We start from the raw sequence: 13521 nt of genomic DNA, 5'->3' as shown, positions 1-13521 counted from the left end.
CACTTGATCCTCTCCCATTTTTTAAAGTTGAGACAGCTATGACCATGATGTCTGGGCCTAAGGTTTGACTCCCCATTCTTGTAAAGCAAATTTCAGACTCCCATGATTTTGCTCTCCTAATGACCTGATAACTTACACTCGTCTGTTTCTCGCCAGGTTTGCTGAACGACGAGACGTTTGCTAAGTGCAAAAAAGGCGTGCAGGTCATCAACTGTGCTCGCGGTGGGATCATTGACGAGGGTGCCCTGCTGCGGGCGCTGGAGTCTGGACAGTGTGGCGGTGCCGGCCTTGATGTCTTCACAGAGGTGAGCAGTGTGCTCTGTTGGAAGCAGATTGGCTGTCACATCTTGATTGCGAATGCTCAAATATCCAACTGACCTTCCACCCAAACTAGATGGAAGGTTCCAGAAAAATATGTACTTGTTCTCTTGGGTTATCTTAGAAATGTAAGCTAGATCATAGTGTTCCTCTACGATAATGTTTAGATAGATTCAGCCAGAGGACTGGAGTATGATTTATGTGGATGACTGTAGTGTCACAGAATTCTCTCCTCTTCTAAAATGGTCTATTTCACCTGAGTGGAGTCACAAGAACCTTATGTAATACTGCTGTCAACAATGTAACACAAGAAGCCTGCCCCAGCTCGTTTCTCGTGGCAGACATTTGCAACAACTTCTGAGCTTCCCAGCATGCCCATCTGACAGCAGGACAATACCTAACATCGTTGAAACATAAATGGTGGCAGAGAGTGAGCAGGTTCTAGAAACAGAGTTAAAAAAACATAGCAATTGATCCTGCAAATCACACATTCTTACAAAAATCAGAAATGTGCAGCACAGCTAAGGAATAAAGTATAAAATTGCACAATACCAGATGCTTTATGTTTAGAAGGGGATTTTTTTTAGATGCAACTGCACCCTGAGTAGATTCCTAAAGGGGAGAGTTTTAGATGTGGGGCTTATTAGTCCCACGTATAGTGTACCAGGAATAGTTCAAGAAGATCAGACAAAGATACTAGCTAAACTAAATAATGTGCCCAAAATCCAATTTCTCCATGTTTTGCAAAGCAGCAGCGCCCATTGTTACCACAGTGATTTCCCAATTATCCCTACTTCTCACGTAGCCGTGAACGAGGACCAGTACCACAGAGGCATCTGGTGACTTGGGAACAAATAGCAATATATCGTTTACACTTAAACATGCCCAAGGATACCCGGTTCAAGACTGAAAAATGCTGCTAGTGGCTGGGGGTCGCAGCCACCTCTGCAGTGGGACTAATTGATGCGCGACCTAGATTGGTGCCAGAGAGCCGAGGAAACTATTTATAAGAGTAGAGGGTGTTCTAAGAAATGGAAGAAAGTCTGGGGGCCTTGGCGGAAATACAGGGCGCTGGTGGGAGTGTCAGAGTCATGATTTCAACATTTGGATGCCCCGCTTGTGCCCTCAATTGTCTTACAATGTATTGTGAATCGCAATTCTACCACATGCTATATGAATACTGTCCTGTAATGTATGGTACTATGAGCAATGTTACTAAAAAGATTAAAAAAAATAATAAAAAATAAAAAAAGACTGAAAAATGCTATGTAGTTACTCCACGCATAAAAGGGTTCAGCAGGTAAATATGAGGTATGAAATAAAATGCCTTTATATAGCTTCCCCGGTGACTTATCACTCAATGTGTTTTACTTTTGATTGTATTTTCTATTGTAGTGTGTTGTATGTCCCTTGTTTTTTCTTTCTATTTGTCATTCTGACGCCCTTCTGGACCTAGTGCATGCTATACAAAACTGTAAAGAATAATTAAATTATTATATGTGGTACTGACTAAGCCTGTAGTTTACTGGTAATGACTAAATATGGTTCATTGATGATATGTTTTGCTTTATTTAGGCCCCCACTGTCTGTTTCATCTCATATGCTAGATGCATCAACCAGAAACGTTGTACATGTTCACCTATTTATAAAAATGAGCTTAAATTGTACCTAACCAGATGATATCTAATTGCTTTACAAAAACCCTAGATGAATACACATGATATTAGCCAGGATAGGGCAGAAGAGGAAGACCATAGAAGAAGCAGGGAGAGGCAGCCGTGATCACTGGTGATCCTTGAAAGTCTAGAGTGTCTGGAGTAGAAGGGAGAGAACAGATGTATTATTAGCAGGCATGGAAATGCCACAATAATAATAAGAAGAAGGTGGATGTCATGGAGAAGAGTGGTGCAGGTGCGAGGTTGTTAAGAGTGCATATGGCATCCCTTTTGATTTCTTCTGTCTGGGAATGTTTGGACACCTTTGGGACAATGTAATTTTTTTTGATTAACCTAAGTAGTTCACCATGATTTTCACTGAGCAGAAGTAGCTCTCACTACAGAAAAGGTTGGAGACCCCTGCCTTATATATTGGACATTCGGGATACAGTTTACACTTGATAAAACTGTACAATAACATAAACACAAATTGGTTTGAATGATGCAATAAATAAAAAATATATTTAGATAAGAATCGGGAGTGGAAGGATACTAATGTTAAAAAACATCAGTTGCCCTCAATTTAACATATCAATATGTTAGAAAGGGATATTAAATATCATAACCCTTTCAGCAGTGTATATTACACATATACTAATGACATTGTTTCTCCAGGCACTCCTCAGCCCATTACCAGTTTATTTTTAGGTTTAGGTTTTGACTGCACCAATGTTGATCAGAGCTATTGTTAACAATATACATAGATTAGGCTGTGGGTCCGCTCCAGTGCCTAATTTGGATAAAGTGCCAGGGCCCAACCTTTTTATGTGAAGCCTGCATTCAAAACTATCTGGGATGTGCAATACAAAATCCGCGTAGTCTTGATTCTACCTCATGACTCTTTCATTCTCCACCAGACACATCCTGCCTCTTTCTCTCACTCTTTCAGGTTCTTTTTCCATCTTCCTCCTTCTTTTCCCCTTTCCGGTTTTCCTCTTTCTAGCTCCGAGTCAAAGTCTGAGGAACAAATAAGTGCTGGTTCCTAAAAATGAGTGCTGGTGGGCCTCACCTGCAACTGTTGGCTCTAATGAAGCACTGGTCTGCCCCTTTTAACCAATGTTTTCATGGACCAGCCCTTTAATCTCAGGGCTTGAGACTTTGTTGTTCAAGTCTTGGCTCATCCAACCAGAGTATTCATCCCTCACTTAATACTATTGGTGGTTTCAGTGTACTCTTCCACCTCCACGTGAGTGCTTGCATACAACTGCATGACAGACCAGTCTACAAATATAATCCTCTGTGCATTCTGGCCAGCTCCCTTACATGCACATGTCTTGCTCTAATGTGCTAATGCTGCGTCCATTAGCACATTACACCCAGACCTATTGGCTTTACCTATGCTGGCATACCTTTGTATTTGTCCCTGCTTTTGATCACGCTATCGAGTTTGCCATTCTACGTGTTGACTCATCAGGCTAATATCCTTTAATGTAATTCAAACATCCACCATTTTGTGTTGAAGGTTGGTGTGCATCTTTTGTAGCCTTTTATATTAATCAAATATGGCACTAATTCTTTGCAGGAGCCTCCTCAAGACCGGGCCCTGGTGAACCACCCAAATGTAATCAGCTGCCCTCACCTGGGTGCCAGCACACGCGAGGCCCAGAACCGCTGCGGGGAGGACATTGCACAGCAGATTGTGGACCTGGTGAAAGGCAAGGCGCTGGTTGGTGCTGTGAGTATCTCTTCTCTTCCCTTGCCTCTCCCTCTCCACACAGACTATTCAGTCCTCCACCGTGCTTCCTCATCTACTATCAAGGCAACACCCTTTGCCCATTAAATCATGTCTCAGAAATAACTTGCCCTCCTTTCCAACCTCCCATTACCTCCTAAAAGGCACTCTTCTGTTTTTTAGGAAACCCATGGCTGTGCACTTGTTGACTAGTGCGCATTAAGTGATTACCTTGTGTTGGTAAGAATGGGTTCATATCCATGTGGACCTCGTGCAAAGGTTCTTTCCAACAGGAATGTTACAGGAACTATTTCAGAAAGCAAGTATTTAAGCTGCCTTTGTTTGAAAGAAATGGAGGCTGGACCGTTCAAAAGCGGTGTTAATGAATGTCCTTATCTGTTTTAACTGTATTCTTTAAATTTAATTCAAACATTTGTGATGTATGGCCACTTACCACACTTTGGGCCTGTAGCTCCTGAACCGGGCAGGTGAACTGATCCTCTTGATGGAAAATTCCCTCTCAGTTGCCCCTCCATGGGTATATGTGCGATGGCTGGTGAAGTGGCCTAGAATTCTCCTTATGGTATCAGTATCAAAGAAAGAGTGAGGATGTATGAGAACTAGTTCATATCCCCTAAGTAGTTATGTTTTATCAATGAGAACTAGTCTGTGAAGATGTAGTGGGAACTGTGTGATGTTGCCAGAAGGAAGAAAATGTCTTTCTTAATGAAGCCCTCACCCACCAACCTAGTTGGTGGCATGCTTCATCATCGGGCCCACCTGGTGACACAGAGTGTGTCCCTGGTGTGCTACAATGCCTGTGTTACAGCGGAGCGGGCATCATTGCTGAGTGTGCAGTGTGGGTGGTGTGAAAGGTGAAGTTAAAAGCTGTCCATTGGTCCCAAATGGTTAATTTTAATGATTGGGCCTCTGGCAGTATTAAAATGCAAGGCAACGGATGTAGGTGGAGTTGTGTTTAAGGAACTCCTACATCCTGTGAACGGTCGACATGTTTCAGCCAGGCCTCTTCTATAGACTGGCTTTCCTCAGGACCTAAAAAATGTGAAGTGCTTGATCTATACTTGTTCGGATCCGCAGCAGCGACAAGAGGTGTACCTACAGGTCCTGGGCATGCATGTATGCCAGAACCTCTGCCGGAATCTCATGGGGCGCTCCTAGCAAATTGCAATCGAGTGATTTGAGAAGGAACTGCCTTCTCACACATTAAAGCACCTTAGCACATGCTACACATATATTGACCTATACACTAGAACAAGTATAGATCAAGCACTTCACATTGTCACTTCTGGAAAAAGCCAGAGAATTTTAAATTTTTATAACTATTCTCTACCCCTACCACTCTCACCCTCACATTACACATAGCCTATTCCTTGACAAACAACAGTGCTCCCACGTATTTCGCTGGTCGTAGCACGCCCCGCCCCGTAGAGGGACGGGAAGACCCCCCATGATGAAGCATGACACTATGGGATTCATAGTGTGTGAGGGGTATTTAAAAAACACTTAGTGCCTTTCCATGACAATCCATGGAGCACTACTCTTTATTTAGTATCACTAAAAAACTACATAATATTAAATCTTTTACACCTTTATAGGGTAGAATCATACGGTTTATGAAAAGTTGTACAGGAGGTAGATTCTACCTATATACCTCTCAACTCCCCCCCCCCCCCCCCCCCCTTGTTATTGTTTTCTGGAATGTTCTAATAGCCCTTCTGCCTCAGGCTGTACCATTTATTAAAGGCCCTCTATCTTGTTATAGGCATGCGCCTCGGGAGTATAATATGGGTTCAGGGCCATTAACAACTGATATAAGCCTCGGCAGCGGGCTGTTGGGCTATAATATAGTTCTACATTTTGTAATGTTGAACCCATGTTGGAATGTCCAACTTTCCTTGAATCTATTGAGCCCTGTAAGCTGTAATCGAGCTGTGATTCGCAGAACTCTAAGATATCAGGGACACGTTATTTCTTTGAAGTCGTCGCCAAAACTGTCAAGCATGGTTTCCACAGTGGTTAAAATACAGCCCCTTTTTGCTCCAGAGTCATGGATATCTTTTCTAGGTTTATCAACTCCCATATTCGGTACAGCCATAATTTAGAGTTTCCTCTGATCCCCATTGGGCTAGAATCACTTGCTTGATAGCATGCAGTAGCATTTGTAATTAAGTTCTGCTTGCACCTTAGACACTGTCATACAGCAGAAGACTTATGGTTCACGGTCTGCACCCACCTAGCAGCGCTACTCTCCATGTGAATTGTTTTCCTGTAGTGAGATGTTTTTTTGATTTACAGAACACAGGATATTTTCCTCCGCTTTGAACTGAAGAAGAGTTTTGAACACCTTTAGGTGCTAATAATCGAATTTTAAAAAGCATTGACAAAGGTAACCGGTCTGGATTAATTGGTATGTGCTTTTGTAATGGCTGCACATGGTTGAGTGAGGTGTTAGGATAACACGCATGTGTATAAATGCAGGTAATAGATTCAGAGGCACATAATCCTTCTGCACAAATGCAGGGGCACGCAGAGCCGGAGAGCACGCAAAGGCATAATTACACACCCATGTGGATGTTGAATGAATGAGTGGATTGATGTTTATCTGGATCTATTCATGATGACAGTGGGTGTATAAAATTGTGGTTGAGTTGGTAGGTGGATGGGTGTGGCTGCAGCAGGACGGATGCACAGCCAGATTGGCGCACGGATTTGTGTGTGGATGACTGGACAGATGAATGACTGGCCATGGGTAGAGGGATGTATCATTAGAGGTGGTGGATGGATGAATGCTACAATGTGTTTGTCCATGGATGAATGTTTGATGCATTAGCGTAGGTAGATTTGATATCTGCGAATGGAAAAGCAATTTGCTCAGTGCATTGGTTGGTAGCTGTGGCAAGATGGGTAAATTTAGTAGATGACTGTGAATGGATGGTCACATGGGTGCTTGGCAGAGAATGGATTAATTTCAGGGCCTTATTATGACTTTGGTGGTCTCGGAGCGGGGCCGCCACCCTGCTGCCCGAGATCACCAATGCCATTAAAGACCGCCCGCCAGAGTACAGCATTTTTACTCTGGCGAGCGGTTCTTTAGGGGTCCCACTGCGGTGCCTTTGAAAACGTCACCGCAATGGAAGCATCAGAAGCAGTTTCTGCCAAGTCCATGCCCTGCAGGAACTGGGGGTGCATGCACACAGGGGGCACAACATGTGCCCCCCAGCATGCACCCTATGGCGCAGAGGGAACGGGGGACCTGTTGGGGCCCCTTTTGTATCCTAAACGGGCACACTTTTCATGGCGGTCACTACACCATGAAAAGTGTGGTGGTGAGGAAACTCCTAATATGATTGGCGGTGCCACAGCAGCGCTGGCAGCATATTTGGGGCCTCAGACCGCTGCACCCCAGGGATCGTGGATCCCTAATGGCAGCAGCGGTCCCATGGCGGCTCAACCACCACAGTCCTAATGCGGTGGGCGGACCGCTATTCTGGCGGTCCACGGATCGTCACCACAGGTTTGGCGGCCCATTGGACTGCCTAACTCCTAATAAGGGCCTAAGTCTCCACCTCCATGTAACTAAATACCACTTGGTGCTCTATCATCCTTCAATTAATCCTCATTGTAATCTACATCTTTGGGGTTCTTTCCATTGATGTTTTAAAATTATGTTTGCAAATTGCTGAGGCTTTTCTGAATGCGGAGGCCTGCTAATATACTGATGACCACTTTCTCCACAAAAAGTTTTGAGGAATATCATGAGGTTACAGGAATATAGGTTCAGCAGAGTAACAATACAAACAACAAAATAAATATTTCAAGAAAGCAAACCTCTATTGAAAACCTTTTTGCAAATCTTAACATTTTGAGAAGCGCAAATAAGCTTCTGTTAGCAGCATCCAGACCTTCTTTACTTGGAATTTAAATAGACTTTGGACGTTTTGTCTGAACAGAAACATGCTGAGGGCTCCCTCAAAATGATATACAACACAAACCCATTGCCATGTTGGAAAGTATATTGACTCCGAAGGTGTGCCTTTCGCAGGTTGTTTTTTAATAATCTTATCCCTTGTTTATTTTCTGTACCCACATCTGTGCCCTTCTGTACCACTATTTCGCCAGGAGATGAGAGAAAATGCATGTGAAAACCACAAAATGATCTCAGGTCCCGGTTTGCTAGATTAGAATAAGTAACATAACACATGGGTATAATTTTGTTTTAAATGTACATAAACAAACAAGCACTCCATTTTAGAAGGCTATCATGGTATTGTTAAAAAATGTTTTAACTCTGCATTATTAATTTCTCCTGGAAGTGCACCCTATCAGATGGGATCTTTCATGAACTAATAAATTGTTCTTATCCTGCTACGTCACAACTGCAGTGCTCCGATATAAATGGCAGCCTCGCGCCAGCTACGTTTTTCAGCAGTTCCTGAAGACACTACACAAGTTTGGTTGAAGTGTTGGAAAGACAAAATTGACATCGGAGTCCTATAAATGTTGCAGCTGGAGCTGGCAACGTCTGTTCCACCCTTTTTCCTACTTACTCACCGAGGCTAAGAGCATGAAGAGCGAAGCCAAAGAGAAATATTGTAATAAAGAGCGCCACTGAAGGGAGGAGGAGGGAGGGCGTCCAGGAATCTAACGCAGCGATTAATTCAATGTGAAGAAACTTTACCACAGGTAAGTAAGTATTCTCTAGAAGATATTTGCTACTGATATTTGCTACTGCTGATTCCTGGTATTAACTACTCCTATAGCAACTGAATGTAGGAGGGTTGAGGATATCATATTAGAACATTGGAATGTTGGAAGCTCCATTGGAAACAATGGAGTGCTCCGGGCTTCTAATGGCTGATATAAGCCCGGAGCCCCAACATTCCAATGCTTCTTTGTTCACAGCTCTGGCTGTGAACAAAGGCTTCAGGGAGCCTGAGGGGATTTGAATCCCCTCACGCTCCCTGAAGGCTTTGTTTTATTTGTTAGAACATTCTGCCCTCTAGTGGCAAAATGTTCTAATAGCCATTTAGCCCTTCGTATCAGGGCTATACCGGCTATTAAAGTCCCGCTGCCTTGTTAAAGTCCCTCGCCTTCGGCTCGGGCCTTTACCGCTGCAGCGGGCCTTTAATAGCCGGTATAGCCCGCTGCGGCGGGCTAGAAGGCTATAATAAAGCTCTGAGAAACAGCCCTATACAAGGGGGCATTGTGCTTTGCCCTGGACATGATGTCAGTAATGCAAGGCAAAGAAGTGCAAAGTGGCCCATGTAACTACCGGGCAACAAAACTCAACCAGTACAGCACACAACAAGATGCATGGAACGACACCTGGTGGCCCCCTGCCCTCTTCAACCCTCCCTCCCACTCCGCTGACCATGCACACAACCTCTGAATCATCCTGGACTCTGAACCCCCAGTGAACCGTCCAATCAACGCCATCACCTCCGCCTGTTTCCATAACCTACAAAATACCTTCAACTGGATGCCTCTTGAACACAGGAAAACCATCACCAACGCCCTCACCAGCAGCAAACTGGACTACGGCAATGCACTCTACGCCAGGATCAACAAAAACCTCACCCGCAAACTCCAGAATGTTCAGAATACCTCCGCCAGACTAGTCCTCAACCTACCTCGCCACTGCCACATCACCAAACACTACAGTTCCCCATCGAAAAGAATCACCTTCAAACTTCTCACCGCCCACAAAGCCCTCCATAACACCGTACCAGCCTACCTTAACCACTGCCTCTCGTTCCATGTCCCCAGAGATCTCTCCGCTCAGCCCATCTCTCCCTATCTTCGGTGCCACGCATCAAGAAAACCAGAAAAGGAGGACAGTCCTTCTCCTTCCTCGCAGCCAAGGCATGGAACGCCCTCCCACTTTCACCTGCGGCAGATACAACACCCTCCAAGTTAACAAAGGACCTCAAGACCTGGCTCTTCGACGAACCCTAATGAACATCCTAGAGCTGCACCCTCCCCACGCCCCTCCCAGCGCCTTGAGACCCTACGGGTGAGTAGTTGCGCTTCACCAACCCTTGATTGATATATAGTCGGAGAGCCATTTCCATGGTCCATTTTCACGACCGGAAGCCAGCTTGCACCTCTCTCATGATGTTATGGGCATCCACCCAATCCTGGAGGCGATTGAGCAGGACTTTCCCTGCCCCATCCAGGAGGGAGATCGGGCAGTAATTGGAAGGACTCCCCTGATCGCCCTTCTTATGGATCGGCACAATAATGGCTGAGCGCCACGAGGGGGCTATGGCATTGCTAGCGCGGAGTTGAATACTTCGGTAAGTCTACTTGCCCAGAGGTGGAGCTCCTCGCAGTAAATGTCAATAGACACAAGGTCTGGGCCTGGTTCCTTGTGTTTCTTCATAACATTCAGCACTCTTTCCACCTTTGGTACTCAAGGCCCCATACAAAGAGCTCCCTTCAATCTATGACACGAAGGCACTTAATTGTCAACACAGGCCCTTATGAATGTCTGCCACATGGTGGCGCTGTTTGTCCAATTTAGCTCAGTGACTGCAGGAGCATACAGGGTGGATCCTGGGACCTCATTCTTTGACTTCAATCAACCCCTTTTAAGTGCAGGTTCTTTGAGTTTCCGAACATTGAAAAATACTAATTTCATCCTTCCTAACCTTCAAGTTGTGATTACATGTGTTTCAAATCCTTAGCAATGATAAAGAAAATTGGTCCACGGATTCATTTGGGTGGTGCATTTGTTGGTGAGATTTGGTCTGTTGCAAACATCAAGCTCTCCAGCAGTGATCCTGTGTACTGAGCTGTCTGACCACTTTCAGAAATCTGGTTGGTGACACTCGCAGTTGTGTAGAAACCTTTTCTTTGAGCTACATGTGACCAGGAATGACTTGGGAACTGGGAGACTTTCTCTTGTCCCTCAGCAAACTGGTGAGATTTCTATTTTAGAGACTATTTCAGTAAAGGAGTGCACTGTCCCGTACCCCTGGGGCATTTCTTAGGGAATCATCAGCTTCGCCCTTTATGGTGGCCATATGACTCCATGTGACAGTGTCGGGGATGTCTAGAGATTGTGCTGCTATAATAACATTTGACTTGTATCTGAGTTCCAGAGGATGCCAACCCCTTGCAGTGTTCGCTACTATTATGCAACCAGTCAGCATCGCTTACGACATTACCCACCACACCCCGTAAATCTGTCTGCCACGGAAGAGGGGAACCGCAGAACTCCCTTCACCCCCTCCAGACATGAACCAATGCCTCAAATTTCCATTGGTAATGTGCACAATCCTTATACTCATGTTGCATGGAAAAGTCCACTAACCCCCTTATGGTTCTCTTGGGTACCTACCCTGATCTTCACTTTTCCCAGTTACTGGTTCCAGCCTGCCATTTTCTAAAAACGCCTTGTTTTTCTTCCATTCGACTCTTTTCACACATCCCTTGATCATATCTGTCCCCTGTTGTATGTCCTTATATGGATATAAATGACTTCTTCAGTGCCCTTTCTCTGTTCATGTATTTGTGTATCTCTTGAGGAAGCGTCTATGTGCTAAGCTACATAATCTTTAAAAAAGGGGGGCATCTATCGCTCCCACGAAGGTTTGGGAAAAGTTGTGTAAACTGAGCCTATGGGAAAATATTCACCTGTTTGAAAAGGTAATGCGATGAATAATAATGAAATCATGCCTCCTAGTCATACAAGTCACCTTTTAAATAATACATTCTTATCTAACCACAAAAATAAACTCTGTGTATTAACTAGTGATTCTAAGCTAGATCTTGATGTGCTGACGTAAACCTGGACCCATGATGCTTCAGGGCCTGATATTATGTACACCATTCCGAATGATTGTAATATATTGCGTAAAGATAGGAAACGCCGAGTGGGAGGGTGGCGCTGATTTACAGAGAATAACTAAACGTCACTGCCAGTAGTTAAGAATCCAGTGAATATGTTGACGCACTGATGGGATGTAGACTGAAATTATCCACCTGCAGCTATTTTTATCTTTTGATACTTTACTGTCCTGATCCCTCGCCATTTTATTTTTTAAAGTGCCTGAAATGGTCTGTAATCTTATAAATAACTACAGTAAAGATATTCTGTTCGGTGACCTTAATCTATGGTTAGACTATTCTCATACCAATCAAACTTTACACTTTAAAAAACGATTGATGTCTCAGTTGGGTTTTACGCAACTTATAAACCAGTCTACCTGTGAAAGTGGTCATTACATCAACCTTATTTTCAATACTTCTAATTTATTTAATTTTATGTTTTCATTTCCTTGTAGATTGGTGGAATAATTTTCTTATAAAATTTAACTTTATGGTATCTAGTGGTAAAATCGCTAGGTGCTAATAAATCCAGTCCCCTTGCATTTCTGAAGAAAAAGAAGCGTCCAAAGCATTTACCGAGGCATGGTCAAATCTGCCTGGCACACAAAAACTAGAAAGCTTTACCCTGTATTTTAGCTAATACCTCTGACGAAACTGTACCTATAATTAAGCAGGGTTCGTGGTCTCGCAGAAAATTCAACATATCTGCAAATGTCTGTTTCAAACAGAAGAAACACTTTTTAAATCAAGCCTTTGAGCCTATGTTGGGACTCCCGCCGCTCTGCCTCACCTCTTACGTTCTAGCACCCCCTCTTCCCCCCCCCCCCCCCCCCCCCCAACAGGTTTTTTCCCCATCAGAAGTCTTCATTACAAATTCAAGAGCACGCCGCTCCTGGGACACCGCTACATTGAACCTTCCAATGGTGATCGGGCCAAGAAGCTGCTCCGTTCCCCACTCGCTACATTCACCCCATTTCTCTTCTCCACTGAAGCACCCCAGGACCACTTCCACATCAGCTCAGTGAAGTCCATCTCAAGAGAACCTTGGTCCTATGGGATCCCTGATAACGAGTCCTGAAAGGAATGCAGTCCTGGAGCCATGAGAATAGTGTCCATCTTCGACTCTGCGGACTCTTTTTTTTCCTCCTCCAGTTCAACATATCTAAAGAACAGAATGTTCTTTAAAGTCCAGACCATCTGTAAGATCATTTGACAGTAGGATCTGAAGCGAATCAATGCGCTTAACATTTTTAAAAGAATTAAACTCATTGCCTCTCAAGGAAGGATCTTGATATTTTCGGTGTAGTAGACTATTTAAATACAGAGCATTCCCTTAAATATATTCTTTGCAATTGAACCCAAATTCCTCAGAGACATTGTTTTTTTTCTCTTCTCATAAATCTCTTTCCTGTGCTCGAAATACCTAATTTTTACATCTAATGCGTTCACCTTCGTTCTTTGTGTTAAATAATGATGTTGTCCTTTTCCTCAGGTCAATGCCCCAGCTCTGACAAGTGCATTCGCCCCGGAGACCAAACCTTGGATAAAGCTGGGGGAAATTCTGGGCACCCTGATCAGGACCAGCGCCCCACTGGAGACTCCAGAGATTGCAGTAGTAACCCTGGGTGAGCATCGAGAAGTGTTTACCCTCAAAATCCATATTTTATGTGCACCATGAAACAAACTAGAAAGGATTAAATTGGGCTTATTGGGCACGTGCCATGTACTTGAGCAAATGCCATTTGCAAGGGAAAAATCCCCCCCGACCCAGAATCCTAAAAACCGAGTTTTGCCTTTTGCTCCCTCTGAAATTCTGAAAGTATGGTAACTTTTTTGTGTGAATAAATATGCTACCTGGGTTGGGTTCGCCTGTAAAAGTTGGTGAACACCAACACACTAGCAGGGTTATAGGTCGTCACCAAACTTCAACAAGTGGTTTCTCACTCTGAACACTCCTTTAGC

General features: G+C 44.1%; 1 protein-coding gene across 2 annotated transcripts in view; it reads left to right on the top strand.

Moving 5' to 3' along the window:
• Positions 1-13521, top strand: part of PHGDH (phosphoglycerate dehydrogenase) — a 149664-nt gene that overhangs the window by 110933 nt on the left and 25210 nt on the right. For both annotated transcript variants that reach the window (XM_085618558.1, XM_085618557.1), the window contains exons 7-9: positions 157-305; positions 3556-3708; positions 13052-13184. In XM_085618558.1, the coding sequence (XP_085474684.1) occupies positions 157-305; positions 3556-3708; positions 13052-13184 (435 nt within the window). The remainder of the gene's footprint in view (positions 1-156; positions 306-3555; positions 3709-13051; positions 13185-13521) is intronic.

This window comes from Triturus cristatus, chromosome 7 (genome assembly GCF_964204655.1).
Source record: "Triturus cristatus chromosome 7, aTriCri1.1, whole genome shotgun sequence".
In the NCBI taxonomy this organism is placed as follows: domain Eukaryota; kingdom Metazoa; phylum Chordata; class Amphibia; order Caudata; family Salamandridae; genus Triturus; species Triturus cristatus.
Note: the sequence above shows the minus strand (reverse complement) of the source record. Positions and strands in the feature narration are given on the sequence as shown.